Source organism: Saimiri boliviensis, chromosome 13 (genome assembly GCF_048565385.1).
Source record: "Saimiri boliviensis isolate mSaiBol1 chromosome 13, mSaiBol1.pri, whole genome shotgun sequence".
Lineage (NCBI taxonomy): Eukaryota > Metazoa > Chordata > Mammalia > Primates > Cebidae > Saimiri > Saimiri boliviensis.
This window is the reverse complement of record NC_133461.1, coordinates 25,503,910-25,519,535: the sequence shown is the minus strand read 5'-3', so window position 1 is coordinate 25,519,535 and position 15,626 is coordinate 25,503,910. Positions and strand designations below refer to the sequence as shown.

Genomic DNA, 15,626 nt, shown 5'->3' with positions numbered 1-15,626 from the left:
ATCTTCTAAAAGTGGTTTAAGGTACTGTTTTGCCCCTTCTACCTTGTGAGGACACAGCAACAGGTGTCATCTGTGAAGCCCTTTCCAGACACCAACTCTGATAGTGCTTTGATCTTGGACTTCGTAGCCTCCAAAACTATGAGAAATATATTTCTGTTGTTTATAAATTACCCAGTCTAGGATACTTATTTATAGCAGCCCAAGTGGACTAAGATGCAGCTATTACTTTTGGAACTGGATAGTGAATCTGTCATTGAGTTCCAAATTCTGTCCCAAATTTGGATAAACTGTTTTCAAAGAAAAAACAAGGAGTAAGAAGAGAGAAAGAAATAAATAGAAAAAGAGGAAGGAAAATAGAGAGATGGAAGCTATTGTTGCTTCATAGCATGATAGAACCTAAGTAGTGACTTTAAATATCTGCACCCAGAAGGTATTTAACTAGCTGCTAACTGGAAGACGGTATATTCCCTTGTGCTGCAATAACAAAATACCACAGATTGGGCCAGGCACAGTGGCTCACGGCTATAATCCAGGCATTTTGGGAGGGCGAGGTGGGTGGGTTACTTGAGACTAGGAGTTTGAACAGTCTGGTCAACATAATGAAACATTGTCTCAAAAATTAGCTGGGCATGGTGGTACACACCTGTAATCCCAGATTCTTGGAATTCTGTCTTGAACCGGGAGGCAGAGGTTGCAATGAGCTGAGATCACACCACTGCACTTGAGCCTGGGTGACAGAACAAGACTCTGTCTCCAAAAAATGAAAATAAAATAAATACTACAGACTGGGTGATGTATGAAGAACAGAAATTTATTTCTCACAGTTCAGGAGGCTGGGAGCACAGGATCAAGGCACCAGCAGGTGTGGTTGTCTGGTGAGAGCTGCTGTCTACTTCCAGGATGACACCTTGTGGCTACATCCTCCATGGGGCAGGAAGTTGGTGTCCTCACATGACCAAAGGGATAAAGGGGACAAAAACAAGGGCAAACTTTGCATCAAACCCTTTTATAAGAGCCATGAATCCCATTTATGAGGGCAGAGCCCTGAAGACTCAATTGCCTCCCAAAGGCTATATCTCCTAATACTGTTACATAGGGGATTAAATTTCAACCAGAAGTGTAGAGGGACAAAAACACTCAACTCATAGCAAGCCTTGCCTACAAAGCCAATTCTAGAATTCTTTTTACTTTATTCAAGAAAAAAAAGTCACTGATCATACATAACTCCTACATCTTCATGAGAATAAGTGAACATGTAAATACCTGCCAAACATGCTTTACCTCAGCTACAATAACAACAAGGAATTAAATAAATTTGTTATGGTAGGTGAACATCTGTATCCTACATTTTAGTATTCCACATGTGCTGTGTTATATTTTGAATTAATAGATAAATTGATAAACCATAATTCAAATCAATAGGGGTCTTTAGGTAAATAATAGATTTAATGATTGTCTAAAATTAAACAAGACATTTTCAGAGACCCATCTTTTCTGTAGGAATTAACATCGTTCTTTTTAGAGTGACTGGGGAAATACTGGCTTTGATGCACAGCCATAATTTGTGATTATAAAATAGTTTTATTAATCATCTCTGGAGGTTACTGTTTTTATTTTCCTAATTTATAGATTTAAAGTGTAAGTACTAGGTTCAGGTCAATATGCCTTTTCTGTGGTTGATAGCGTAGCTGTCATTTTCTTCATAGCAATACATTAAGAAAGAAAAAGAATGAGCTTCATGAGTGATGACTCAGCTGTGGTTGCAAGTACTACATGCTCACCGGCCTGCTTCTCAGAATGAGGACGAGAATAGAAGTAGTCAGGGTCTTTTTCTTTCTCTCTCTTAGAAATACAGAGCCCTAGATGGTCAAACCTAAAAACTAATAGGAATGTAAGGAAACATGCTTTGTATTCACATTGTGCCTCTGCTTGCTTTGCAGTGACTTCATCACACTGGCGTCATACTCTACTTCTATAAACTCAATTGAAATAAGTAATAATTTATCTTAGTTTTATATCCTCTTTTATTTGCTTCATCTTTATTCCCCTTTAGTTGGTTTTGGTGGCTATAAAATTTAGGGATGGTTTGCAAGGGGTTAGGGCCAAGTGCACTACACGTAAGTACTTATTAAGCCTCCATGCCATACACAGCCGGTACATTCTTTCCCTGTGGTGCCGCCTCACATACCTGTTTTTATCCTGTCTATCTGAAACATAATGTTTAGCCAACCTGTCATGCGGCACCTCCGATTCTCAGATAATTTTTTTTAGACTGAAATGAGCATATCTTAGAAATGAGCATTTTCATGGCTATCCCGACACCATATCCTTAAGTAAATTATTTTAAAATTTATTGTAACTCCTATAAGGAGAGTTGGAAGTTTGCCATATTAACTTACTGAGCCATCAAGTATGAGTGGAGTCGTTTTAATGAGTTGCCTAGTATCCTAAAATAATAAAAGTAGCTCTTAAAAGAACCTACATTACTAAAGAGAGTAGCTTAAACCTTTGGTTCTTCTTAAGTTGTATTATCTTCAGTGTATCTTGAGTTTCTTACTGGAAACATTTAGTTGTTTGACACATACATACAAAATTAAACATCCTAGCATTGATTCAATTATTTATTTTTTCCTTAACAACACAAGTTGTCAGCTATTTTACTTTAGTAGCGTCTCATCACCGGAGGAAATTGCAGGGGAAAAGCACTGCTTCTTAAAGCGGACTTACTGATCTATATCAGCAACGCATGTGTTCTTTAGATGTTCTTCACCGGCGGAGGAGACGATTGCCTGCCAGCCTGGGACAAAGCACCATATGGCTGGGATGAGGGAAAGGATGGTGATGCACATGAGGGGTGGGAGGGGAGCTGTCACAGCCTGTCAGTCTTTATCCCCAGAGAAAGCTCTGGTGACAAGGGAATGATTGAAATGGCACATTTGGGGTCCCTGGGCATGGAGAATGGATAAACAATGACTAGGAATTCAATGACATAGACTCAAGGGAAAGGGGAGAAACAAAGCAAGCTGCAATTGGATAGAAGCATAACTCTCATGTAGTTGGGGAAAGATGCCAGGAGGAGACATTGATGAGAAAGATGATTAAAGGTGGCCTCACAAAGCCTTGAAATAGTGACAGATGGAAAGTGTGCAATGATTAGTAAGAAAATACAAAGAGAGGAAAGAGACCTGAAATGAAGTAAACTCTTAGAGGGGCAGAAATATGGAATGATAAAATTTTTTTTAAAAAGAAAAATAATGATGCATGTTTCTCTGCAACCTGAAAAGTTAAGTAGAAAAGGATATTGAAGTGACCATATAATCTCCTTCCACAGAAGAAACGTGTTTGTTCTCAACCTACTTGACCTACCAGATTTTGCTCAAAACTTCCCAGTGCCTTTCAGTGAGAGTTCCTACATCTCTAGCCGGCCATCAAAAAACTGGACCAGCAGAAATAGGCTTTCTGCTCCCAAGATCTAAAGATAGGCTAATAATAATAACAGCCACTTACTGAATACAAAGCATATGCTAGGTATGATAAGCAGCCCTTAGATTCCATTTTTCATTATTACTTAACAACTCTGTACACTAAATATTTTTTATCAGTCTTCAACATGGAAATTAAGGCCCAGAGAAGCTAAATACCTTTCCAAATAACACAGTCACAGCGTTTGGGAGTAGGGAGCATGGTCTGTACCATTTAATTGCAGTTTGCTAGTTGAATCTATATATTTGCATACATGACATCCTAGCCACATTGCCAAGCTGCCTGTGGTCCTTGCTGCATTTTGGATAAACTCTTTAAAAGACACTTTCCTAAATAAGCAATTTAGAAATAAATTATTAAAAGCATATGATAGGTGCTTTTACATACCTACAATGTACAGATCTGAGCATAAAACCTTTAGTTATACATGTATTGGTTGGCCAGTTTATCAGATAATATTTTTCTCCTCCTTTTGTCTGAAAAGAGCTCAAACTCTGAGAGCTATCGTTATTGCTGCTGATACGAAAATACCTCCTAGAACTTGTTTCTCAGTCTATCTCTCTGTGTGGCCACAGGAAATCCTTTTTAGCATACAACGTTTATTTGACCATGCTCTTTGGTGTATAATCCTGGCATAAGAATCACACTTTCTAGAACAGACCCCAAGGTCGCCTTCTGGATGCAAGGTCAGTCCAAACCAAATTCTCAAGCTTCCTTTTTGCTTCTTAATGAAAGAATTCTTTCCCTTAGGGACCATCCTTATATGAACACACCTAAACTGTTTGGCACAGTGTAGAAAGCTTACCACCAGAGTTTCCTCTAGGGATAAAGACTGATAAGCTGTGACAGAGCAGGTCGTGATATATTTCCCCGTCTCAATTTGGTTCAAAATAAAATGCTCTCACCCCAAACTTGCATTTCCTTGGAACCTTCCTCTGTGCTTGGTTTTTCAGTCTACTTTGCAATTTATCTGCAAATTAATGATGATGAATATAACTAGTTTGCAGTAATACTCAGTCTTCTCCCAGCACGTATTCTCAAGCAAACATTTTACAGAGTTCTGAAAAGGAGTTTTCTAGCAAAAGTCTTAACATGATCTCACCAATGTGCAAAGCCTTCCATTTAACTGGACCCTGCAATAATGTAATGCGTACCTATGATATGGCTAACATACACTGTGATAGTGACAGGGATTAAAGTGATAAGCAGTTTAGACTTAGCTACTTCTTTCACAGAGCATACAATTTGCAACAGGTAAACAACAACAGCAAAAATAACCAGATCCGTGAGAGTACAGGAAAGTGCCCTGACAGGCGTGTTTCTCTTATCCTGGTTTTGTGAACACCCACATAGAGAGGCCTAAGCCAGGTCGGAGATCAGTGAGGTGACACTTTAACTAAAACCTGAAAGAGGCCCCCATGTCAGAGCAGGAAAGCAATTGGAGGAAGGTATTTCAGCTCAGTTTGCAGCACACAAAAGTAGCAGAGGTGAAAGCGTGAGGTCTTCATGGAATTGAGCAAGTTCAGCATGGAGAACGGGGAGGTAGTAAAGAGGCTGTTCTGAAACTAAAGCTTTGCAGACTCTGCAAGCGGAGCTCCTACCCTTGGAGACCCTCAGTTGTATCTTTCAGGTTTAGATCCTTCAGGCCCCATGCTGAAGACAACTGAGAATGTCTATCTGCTATGGAAGGAGTAATGTTCGAAGTGGTAGCAAATGCATCCTGGAGGGTGAAGCCAAGCTGAGTAGGGGGAATGATCAAGCTGGTTTTCTCTCTGGGAACTGGAAATGGACTGAACCACTTCTCACTCAGTGCCTTGCACACAGTATGCCTTCAATTACCATTGAATGGATTAATTATTGGATGTATAAATTCATTTTATCAAAGAGTACATACAAGGTAGAATTCCATTTCATAACACTATTAAATGATAGTTAATCAGTAGAACAAATTAAGTATCTGGAAACAGAATAGAAATCATTGAATGAGATGTGTTCTAATGTCTAAATAACTTTTTCTACTCAAACTTTAGAATGAAACTCATTTGTAGGTAAGTGACTGCCTCTAACTTTTCAGTCATGTTACATGGGTACACCTGGGGTCCTCAAATTAATTTCCAGTTCTCTGAGGTAAAAACTGAGGGCTTAAAAATAAATGATTCTCAGCTTCAAGCATAACAGTAGGAACATGGTAGATCAATATTCATGACTCAATTTTATCTAAAATGTACCTACCCAATACATTATTTTATGTGTGTGAGGTACTAGGATTTACCATTTCACAATGTATATATGCCTCAAGGTAATATGTTGTACAGGATAAAAGCATCCAATATTATTTGGCAATTAAACAACAAATGAATAAATGATTATTATTTAATGAGATTTTATGGAGTACATTAACTTTTATATTAACAAGATAAAAATTGGTTTCAAATAAATATTTTATAAAACCTACATTTCGTAGTTTTTCTGAAGTTTTTAATCCACTACCACAAGTCATAATTCTTTTAACTTTGAAAATAATGTAACATTTTAGAAAAAACATGATTCATTAAGTTTTAATTATGCACACCCATGCTGCTTTTTTGATTATTTTGTCAAATAACTTTGTAAACTGTAAAACCTTAATTTAGGTTTATCCATATCTTCATCTAGACAATAAAAAACGAGAGTTTGGTGTCAAGGGAACAGTAAGAAATAAAAATCAAAAGGAGATATGATAGTCATTTACTCTTAGGAAAATTGTTTCATTATTTCACTGATAATATTTATTTATGTATTATTTTTATTAAGTAATTGAAGATGCAGACTAATAAAGCAGCTAGTTGGTTGGTGACCACATTTGTAATATTTTAGTGAGTAGAATGAGGAATGAAACAAGGAAATAGGTCTGTTGGCTTGTTTGAGGTTTAATGTAAATTAAATACTTTTGTTTTTATGAATACCTCTTTCATATACCTCGTAGGGAATGAAGGTAGTGAACTGTTAATAAGCTCAGATAAAAATTCATGTTCATAAGCACTGTATAATAAAATGTGACAGAAAAGTCTTTGGAATCTAGAAAAATCGAAACTTTATTTAAAAAATTAATCCAGTAGTATCATCGTTACTAAGGCTATTGCAGGGGACCTAATCAAAATGTTGTTGTTATTATTTTTTGGCTTCCAAGCTGTATATCTTTGGCTTTTCATTATCTATAAAAATTATCACCCTTTCTTGGATTTGGCTATTATTAAAAATTTTTTAAAGATGTCCTTAAAAGAAAAAAAAAAAAAAAAAGACTATGTCATTATAGTGTGGCAAATTCGCCTCCTCTTCTCCATGACAACAGATAAAGAAGCTGTAGCTATGGCAACAGTAATGGGCCAGAGAGATTAGGGCCAGACTGGAGATTAGGCCTCCAGGAGCAAAGAAAAGACGTCCTGATTGGTTCTTTATTGAAGGCAAGTTACTGTTGAGAGAAAGCATGGAGGATTAGTAAAAGCAAAATTAATTCCCCTTTATAAGATAAGAAGCCATTCCTTTGTTAAAACTGTGTTCCTCCCCTTTAATATAGCAGCCATTTAAATTGAGGTAAAGAGTCCATGATGAATTCTATTCTCGATTTTGTGCTGTCGGAGTCTAGACCAGCTATGTGGGGAGACATTCCTTGAAGCCCGAGGAGAGGAGAGGGAGGAGCCTTAACTGCTTGCCATTGTCCCGTGCCCTCCTCCCTGGCACTCCCTGGGTGGGTGAAGATGCCAACTGGCTTGTGATGCTGACACCCTGCAGGAATGAGGTCCTCTTGGAGGAAAAGGATTTGAAAACTTTCATCTTGTTTGTATAAAACTTATTTGTCTGACTTCTTGAAAATTCCAAAAAGCTTTTACCAAGTTATCATTAATTATATGTTTATAACATTTTTTTTCTAAAAAATCTAGTAAGGATTCCATTTTTTAAAAAACTGATAGGTTATATAGGTATTACATTTTGAGTTAATGTGCTACCTATGATTTCAGATTGATGTACTAATGAAGGAGGCATTTACTGTTGTGTAAATATTTTACAGACATGAGAATGTTTGACCTAATGCTATGAAGCTTTTTAAAAGGACTTTGCCACATTTGCTTCCAAACATGTAGTGCTCACACACTTCAGCTGAGAGCCTGTGAGAACACCACACCCCGGCCGATGTGAGATACTCACCTTCTTTAAAGTGGCCTCTGATGCAATTTTTCAGGCTTTATTTTAATGTGTATTTCTTGCATTATTTGTCAAGTGGAAACCCACTTTTCAGTAAGATTATTATTTTATAGACTTTAAAACATTCTTTTTTATATTATGAGTTCCTTGTCTTTTATATATTTTGCAAATACTTTCAGTCAGTCTTTCCAGGGGAAACAACATCTCAACTAAACCAAGAGGGAAAGTAGGAGTTAGACACGTGAGTGCAAGGGGCTTGTGAAGGTGTGGGATCTGCTTCTGTGAAAGCCCTAGAGAATGGCAGGTGGCTCAGCATGAGGAGAACATGCTTAATGCAGAAGCATCAAGAACCCAAGGAGCTTCCACACACGCACCATGAGAACAATGGCTTCTTCTGCTGTTCCCGCTCTCTCCTCTGCACTTAGACGAGGAGAACGGATGATATGAGCTGTTGGAATGTTTGTTGAGTGAGTGAGTAGAGCTGCTGAATGGTGCTTACTGTGGATCTCTGCAAGCCTCTGCCTGAAGATATTTTCTATCTTGTTATGGGAACATACTAGGCCATTGTTCAAGAAAGGCAAAGCCCCGGGAATCACTCTCAACAAATGATGGAGAAGTGGTAGGAAGATAAATACCCCTATCTGCTATCCAGAGGGATGGATAACTCTAAGGCATGTCCTGTAAAGACTCCCAGAGTCCCCAGTGGGATTGCCCTTTAATTTCCCACAGGGATAACCATATAGTTAACTCATTCTTCAGATAGGTCCCTCCCTATCCTGTCTCACTTCCTGACTCCCTTCCGCTATTTCTGGAATCATCTCCCACATGTAGTACTTGTGCAAAAATCCTTTTCTGAAGCCTTGTTTATGGAGAAATCCACCCAAGACCCACCGTCAGCAAGAGTCAGACCAGCAAGCTAATTAAGAAGTTTGGAACTTGCCCCGAAGAGGATGTGTGGAGGAAAAATAAGCAGTAGAGCGACATGACCAGATTTGTTATTTTTATAAGCTCATTCTGGGTGTTGCACAGAGAATATATTTGAGGAAGGTGACTTTAAGGAAAGTAAAGGAGGCTGGGCACGGTGGCTCATGCCTGTAATCCCAGCACTTTGGGAGGCTGAGGAGGCCTAATCATGAGGTCAGCAGTTCAAGACCAGCCTGGCCAACATGGTGAAACCCCGTCTCTAATAAAAATACAAAAAAGTAGCTGAGTGTGGTGGTAGGCGCTTATAATCCCAGCCACTGGAGAGGCTGAGACAGAGAATTGCTTCAATCCGGTAGGCAGAGTTTGCAGTGAGCTGAGATCGCACCACTGCACTCCAGCCTGGGCAACAGAATGAGACTTTGTCTCAAAAAAAAAAAAAAAAAAAAAAAAAAAAAAAAAAAGGCAGAGGAGGAGCTGGGAGACACTTGTGGTAATTCCGGTGAGAGAGTATGATGGTGCTGATGTAAGCGTGGCAGCGGAGATATAATAGCGTGGGTAGATTTATGAGATGTTCAGGAGCAGGGAACCCTTGCACGCAGTGAGTGAAGGAGAGTCAGGAATAGGGGATGGGCTTTGGGTTTCTGGACTGCACAGTTGAGAGGACAACATGAATATTGCCCAGGAGGTGAAGCAGGCTAGGGGAGAGGGAAAGAATAAATTCACTCCAATGTGTTAGTCTCAGCTGCCTGTGATGTGTGGAAGTAAAGGTTTTTGTCAAGAAGCTTGATATCACCCATATTTTTGAGAGAGACACTCCATCTCAAGGCATCAATCTTTTCCCCTCCCTTACCACTCTGCTATAAAAGATTGACTAACTCACTGTCAGTCTTCCATTTATTTCAAATACTGTACTGATCAGGAGAGCAAGGTGAAACTTTATCTACAAAGAAATAGTCAGAGAATCTATGGAGTCAGAAATAACTTTGAATGACATTTTTCCCCTCATTCTTTAAAATCTCTCTTTCTCAGTATAGCTAGTAAGTATTGTAAATGGGTAATGTTTCTGGAACCATTAGGAAATGGGGTATTTCCATTCCCCAGATGAATTTTTCTAGCTAGCAGAAGTTTAATTCATAGCAGTAATATAACTCAGCCAGTCCCTATACAATGTAAGTGAAAAAATGAAGACTGACTTTGATAAAGACTAGGGAAAATGGGCTACAAAAGCCCATTTGAAGATTTTATATCAGCAAATGTGTACCTACAATTTGTGGCTAGAGACCACCTGCCAAAATGAAACACATGTTCCCCAAACTTGGGAACTTTAACAAACATGAAGAAAACAGAGCTATCATAACAAAGATGAATTATGAATTCACACTTAAGCAGACAACACACTACAAAATGTGCATGTACAGATTTAACAGGAAACCTCTCTTACATGTTATTAGTTCCCCCAATATTTGAAAAGGGAGTTTTCTAATTGTGGATAATTTAGAGTTGTTCCTATGGCTAATAGTGATTAAATTCTGCTTTAAATACAGTGAATTCTAGAAGTGAGGTGCAGTTTCATATCTGTATTTATTATATAATATTTTATCTTCCATTTTTTTTGCTAGTAGGTAAGTTCATGAAAACTGCTTCTACTTTGCATTAACTTTCATCAATCTTTAATCTCTGCTCTTAATTTTCTGTGCTCTTAAAAAACAAATAAGCTACTTCAAATTGTATCAGAACAGGCTGGGAGAGGTGGTGCACACTAGTAATCCCAGCACTTTGGAAGCCGAAGACAGGCAGATCACCTGAGATCAGGAGATCAAGACCAGTCTGGCCAACATGGTGTGAAACCCTGTCTCTACCAAAAATACAAAAATTAGCCAGGTGTGGTGGTGTGTGCCTGTAATTCCAGCTACTAGGGAGGATGGGACAGAAAAAAAAAATTGTATAAGAACAGTGTAGACATGTAGACATATACTGACAGAGATAAGGTTTTGTGATAACTTTTTGGTTACTGAAAACATTTATGAATACACATAAGTCTGTGGCTATGTTGTAGAATATTGTCTCCATTGGTTTGACTTCCACATTAGTGCTTTGTTAAACTCTGTGGCAGTATATGTACACCAACTTGGGCTGTGTCTTTTCTACTATGAAATATTTTTAACTATGAAATGAATATTTTAAAGAATCAACATGGGGCTAGGCACGGTGGATCATGCCTGTAATCCCAGCACTTTGGGAGACCGAGGTGAGTGGATCACATGAGGTCAGGAGTTCAACACTGCCTGGCCAACATGGCAGAACCCCAACTTTACTAAAAATACAAAAAATAGCGAGGCATGGTAACATGCACCTGTAATCCCAGCTACTTGAGAGACTGAGGCAGGAGAATTGCTTGAACCTGGAGGTGAAGGTTTCAGTGAGCCAAGATTGCACCAGTGCACTCCAGCCTGGGTGACAGAGTGAGATTCCATCTTAAAGAAAAAAATCAACTTGGTTACAATTTTTGGATACATAAAGAAGGTGTTATAGTAAGTGATATTTTTTGTCAGGAATCATGTGGCCTTACTGTATATTAAAACTATATGATCACATATTTTCTACAGTAATAACTGCCCCAACCTTGTAAAATCCTGGAGATGATGGCCCTCTTAGCTCTTAGAACTCTTAAAAATGCCAATAGGTTATCTTTGACAAATAGTCACCATAAATTTAATTTAGATTTAGTGTATCTTGAATTTATCTTCTGCATTGTAATATTATCTTTTACTTGAAATATAGATACATGTGTTTATTCATTTATCCATATTCTTATTCAACCTGTGCTTCATTTCTGAAACAATTCAGGGAAATATTAATTGCTTAAACTAATTTGTCTCTTACCAAAAACATTTTCTATTATCAGTTAAAGTGATGAGAAGTATAATGATTTTACAATATTGAACACATTATCTACAGGCCTAAAGTAAGGTCTTTCTAGAACTCAAGTGCTTGTTAAAAATTCACATTGCCAAATTTCTCTCCACCTTTCTTGGCCGAGCAGTGATTTTTTTGCTTATTGTTATATCATAGATCCATGGGTAATCAAAATTGGATATACATGCAATGGAATCATATACATGTCATTATCCACACTTGTTAAACCCAAGAAATACAAATATAGCTTTTATTTCATTTACTGTGTGCATTACCAGGCTTTTCTTCCTTCCTTTAGAATCAACGTGACTATAACATGGAGATGCTTGCTAATAGGTGGGCTCTGCCTTCCTACCCAATTCTTACCTATGGCACTGACACCTGATAGCCTCCTATTCTTTCTCCTTAGCTATCCCAAGCTCCAGTGTCCTCCCTTCAGCTCCCAGAGATGTGGTCCCTGTCTTGGTTTCCAGCCGGTTTGTCCGTCTCAGCTGGCGCCCACCTGCAGAAGCGAAAGGGAACATTCAAACCTTCACGGTCTTTTTCTCCAGAGAAGGTGACAACAGGTAGGTGATACTACCAGTAAAATTGAGCTTAATCCATCGTCTCTTTAAATTGATACCACTGGGTAATGGCAGGAGGAGATCTTGGACAGGAACCTTGAAGAGGCTGTGAAATCTCCACTATTTCCTTCACCCATTTCTAAATGAGTGCAGTTTTTAAAAGCAATGTTGTTTACAGAGACTAATTAAATAATTTATATAAGACTTCCCTGAAAAGGGTAAGGATATACTACATCAATTTTTTATTTCTTTTGTTTTCAGAGTCATAAGCAGAAAACAGAATTAGGCTGTGTATTCGTGGAACGGGTTATAAAAGCACTACTTACTCTGGCTAGTTTGTAATCCCATTTTTGTCATTGACATCACATGATCTAAAAAAAAAATGACTTCCCTGAGCCTCATTTTCCTCCCTAATAAGGAGGAATTTATACTTACCTTAAAATGTACAATAAAGGGTATAATGGATTGTTTGTAATGCAAAAGGCAAATGCTTGAGATGATGGCTACTCCATTTACCCTGGTGTGATTATTACACATTGCATGCCTGTATCAAAATACATCATGCATACCATAAATACATGCACCTATTATGTCCCCATGAAAATTTAAAAAGTTTTTTAAAAACTAAAAAGAAAAAATAAAATTTAAAAATATAATACATACCTTGCAATGTTTTTGCTAGCATTCAATTCGTTTGCATATATTAACGTCATATCAGAGTGTCTGGTATTTGGTAGAAGTTGTTATTGTGAGTATTATTATTGACTAGGCAAAAGTGAGTTGTACCTGTCTGGTTTCAAGACTACAATCCACTGCATTTTCCCCCCCAACATTCTTCCCTTAAGATGCTTCACCATCTTATGACTTTGAAAGTTGTTATTCAAGTTGGAGGTAAATACTGGGAAAGTTCCACATGAGGAGAAGCAGAGATCCATGTCCTAGGCTTCTAGTCCCTCAGATCTGTGAGTGCTGTAAATGTGGTGATCTTTAGAATTCAAAAGGGAAAATGGAAATTGGATAAACCAAAATGTTACTTATTTCAACATGGGACAGTCTGATGCTCAGGTGGTACAATACCCCTCCTCACCTGCTGGGTCTCAAAATGCTCTCCTTTCCAGTTGGCAGCAAGTTGAAGAACAGCCTTTCAAAATTTCTGTTATCCTTTACAATTTGACCTTACTTTAAAATGAAAGGAAAGAGACCAGGCATGGTGGCTAACACCTGTAATCCCAGCACTTTGGGAGGCCTAGGTGGGTGGATCACCTGAGGTCAGGAGTTCGGGACCAGCCTGGCCAACATGGTGAAACCTTGTCATTCCTAAAAATATAAAAAGTTAGTCAGGGGTGGTGGCACGTGCCTGTAATCCCAGCTACTTGGGAGACTGCGGCAGGAGAACGGCTTGAACACGGGAGGCGAAGGTTTCAGTGATCTGAAATGGTGCCACTGCACTCCAGCCTGGGTGGCAGAGTAAGACTTCCTCTCAAAAAAAATTAGACATACCCAATACCCGTATTACCTTATGATCACTAAGATTATTCATTACTGTGAAGAAACAGCCATTTGTTTTAGTGTTATCTCTGCAACTATTTGTGATCTTACCATGCCTCCTAAGTTCCTTGGATTTCAGCATGTGCAGTGTGGAAACTGGAAGCAGTAATTCTGACCCAGTCATCTTCATATTTTTACATGAATTTCCTGGAGGCACCTTAAATTCAGCCTGCCTGCAGCATACTCACTGTCTCCTCCTATGCATATTTTTTTCTTTTTTTCAGTTTATGTTAGTATCTTCCATCCCGTTGACCAAGCAAAAATTCATGCCATATTTTACTGACTGCTGCCTCCCAGCACTGCAACTCCTTATCAAGTCTTGTCTTGTCACCTTTACCTTGGCCACAGCTCAGACGTTCTTCCTTTATTCTATTACTTTCAACATCTTTACTTGACCTCTGAGAATCACTCCTCACCTTCCTCACTGTTTGTAGTTACCTTTTTGAAATACTCTTTTGATCACTCACTCCACTGCCCCAGAATGTGACTGGTTCTTAAATACAATAAAATTACTATACAAAGACATGCACATGTAATTTCAAACTTCTTTCCATGGAATTCTAGCCTCAATCTATCTGTATCTATATCTGTCTGTCCATATGGATATATGTGAAAGTGTGGTTTCTATAATCTGTAATGGCTAAAAATTTTTCACTGAAGTCACAAGAGCTAGATTTGAAAATGGTTCTACTATTTACCAGATGTGCGACTTTTCTGTATTTACTAATGTATTAAATAGGAATAATAATTTTTGTTAGAATAAAAGGAAGGTAAATTCTACCTCTTAGCACTGCTATGAGAACTGAGAAAATTCACATAAAGAATTCAGGGCAGTTACTGCATGCAGGCAGAATGGAAGGGCTCAGTAGAGTGTGAGCTCAGAGACAATGTGGAAAAGAAGTTGAAATTCAGGTCCAAAGAATAGGAAGGAGGAGGATAAGGATGATAAAGGGAAGGAGAAGGGGAAGGGGAAATTGTTGAAATTGCTATGTTTGAGTGGACCATTTATTTTTGTAATTATTCATAGGCCTGCTTATTATACAATGTTGTCCTTTCCTATTCTCTTGAACTTTTTCTTATCTTTCAATCCTAAGCATTCATCCTCTATACCCCTTTGGCTACTCACTCCCATGGTTATGCCATGGACCTTGACAACACCAGTCACACTGCAACCTCTCATTATCTCAGTTTCAAATCGTATTCTTGCCTCACTCTCCAGGATCTTGTCTTACTATTCTTTATTTGGGACTCTGAATACAACGAACTTTTGATTTCACAGAGACCTGCAATCCCTTGATCCTATTCCTTATCCTTCCTGTTTTCCTTCATTTAGTTCATAACTATAATTCTACAGCCAGTAAACACAGCAATTAAATACTTGCTGACTTGCATCAACGTTTTGCCTGCTACTCGCGTTTCATGTTACTTGCTTAGCAAAAACCACTTCAAGTAAATGTAACTTTCTACTTACTCTTCACTTGTGCTCTTGTAGCTGAATATGGCTAACAGAAAAGGTACAACTGGGCTGATTCGTCTCACTTTGAATTCGTAGCTACTAATCTCATGTTGCTTATTAATGCTACTGGCAATTATGCTACATTGATCAGTCATCCTCTCTCACATATACTCCTAATGATATTTCATGCCTTTTTCTCTTTTCCCAAATCTCCAATACCTTCACTCTTTACTCTTACCTGACCTTGATTTTAACTTCATGAAATATCAGAAGGGGAATTCTATGTGCTTTCATATGTGACTTTTTTTTTTTAACCCAAATGTATCCTTTAAGCATGTAATCTGTCTTTCCTCAAATTTCCGTAAAATAACTGCCTGTACTCTTTAGCTAAAGCCAAACCTTCACTTGGGCACAAGATCCCATCTTTTCTGACAACATAAAAGAGCAAATCTTAAGCCATTCTTTCTCTGTTCTGTTTCATCAATTTCTCCCACTAAGGTGAATTATGTCTATCTGCATGTCAGCATGCAGTCGGATCTTCCATTGCAACAAAT

At 38.2% G+C, this 15,626-nt stretch overlaps 1 protein-coding gene across 4 annotated transcripts in view; it reads left to right on the top strand.

The window, feature by feature from the left end:
- The window catches only part of DCC (DCC netrin 1 receptor), a 1,201,717-nt gene that overhangs the window by 797,707 nt on the left and 388,384 nt on the right, over positions 1–15,626 (top strand). For all 4 annotated transcript variants that reach the window (XM_003926060.3, XM_074383427.1, XM_074383426.1 and 1 more), the window contains exon 8: positions 11,915–12,071. In XM_003926060.3, the coding sequence (XP_003926109.1) occupies positions 11,915–12,071 (157 nt within the window). The remainder of the gene's footprint in view (positions 1–11,914; positions 12,072–15,626) is intronic.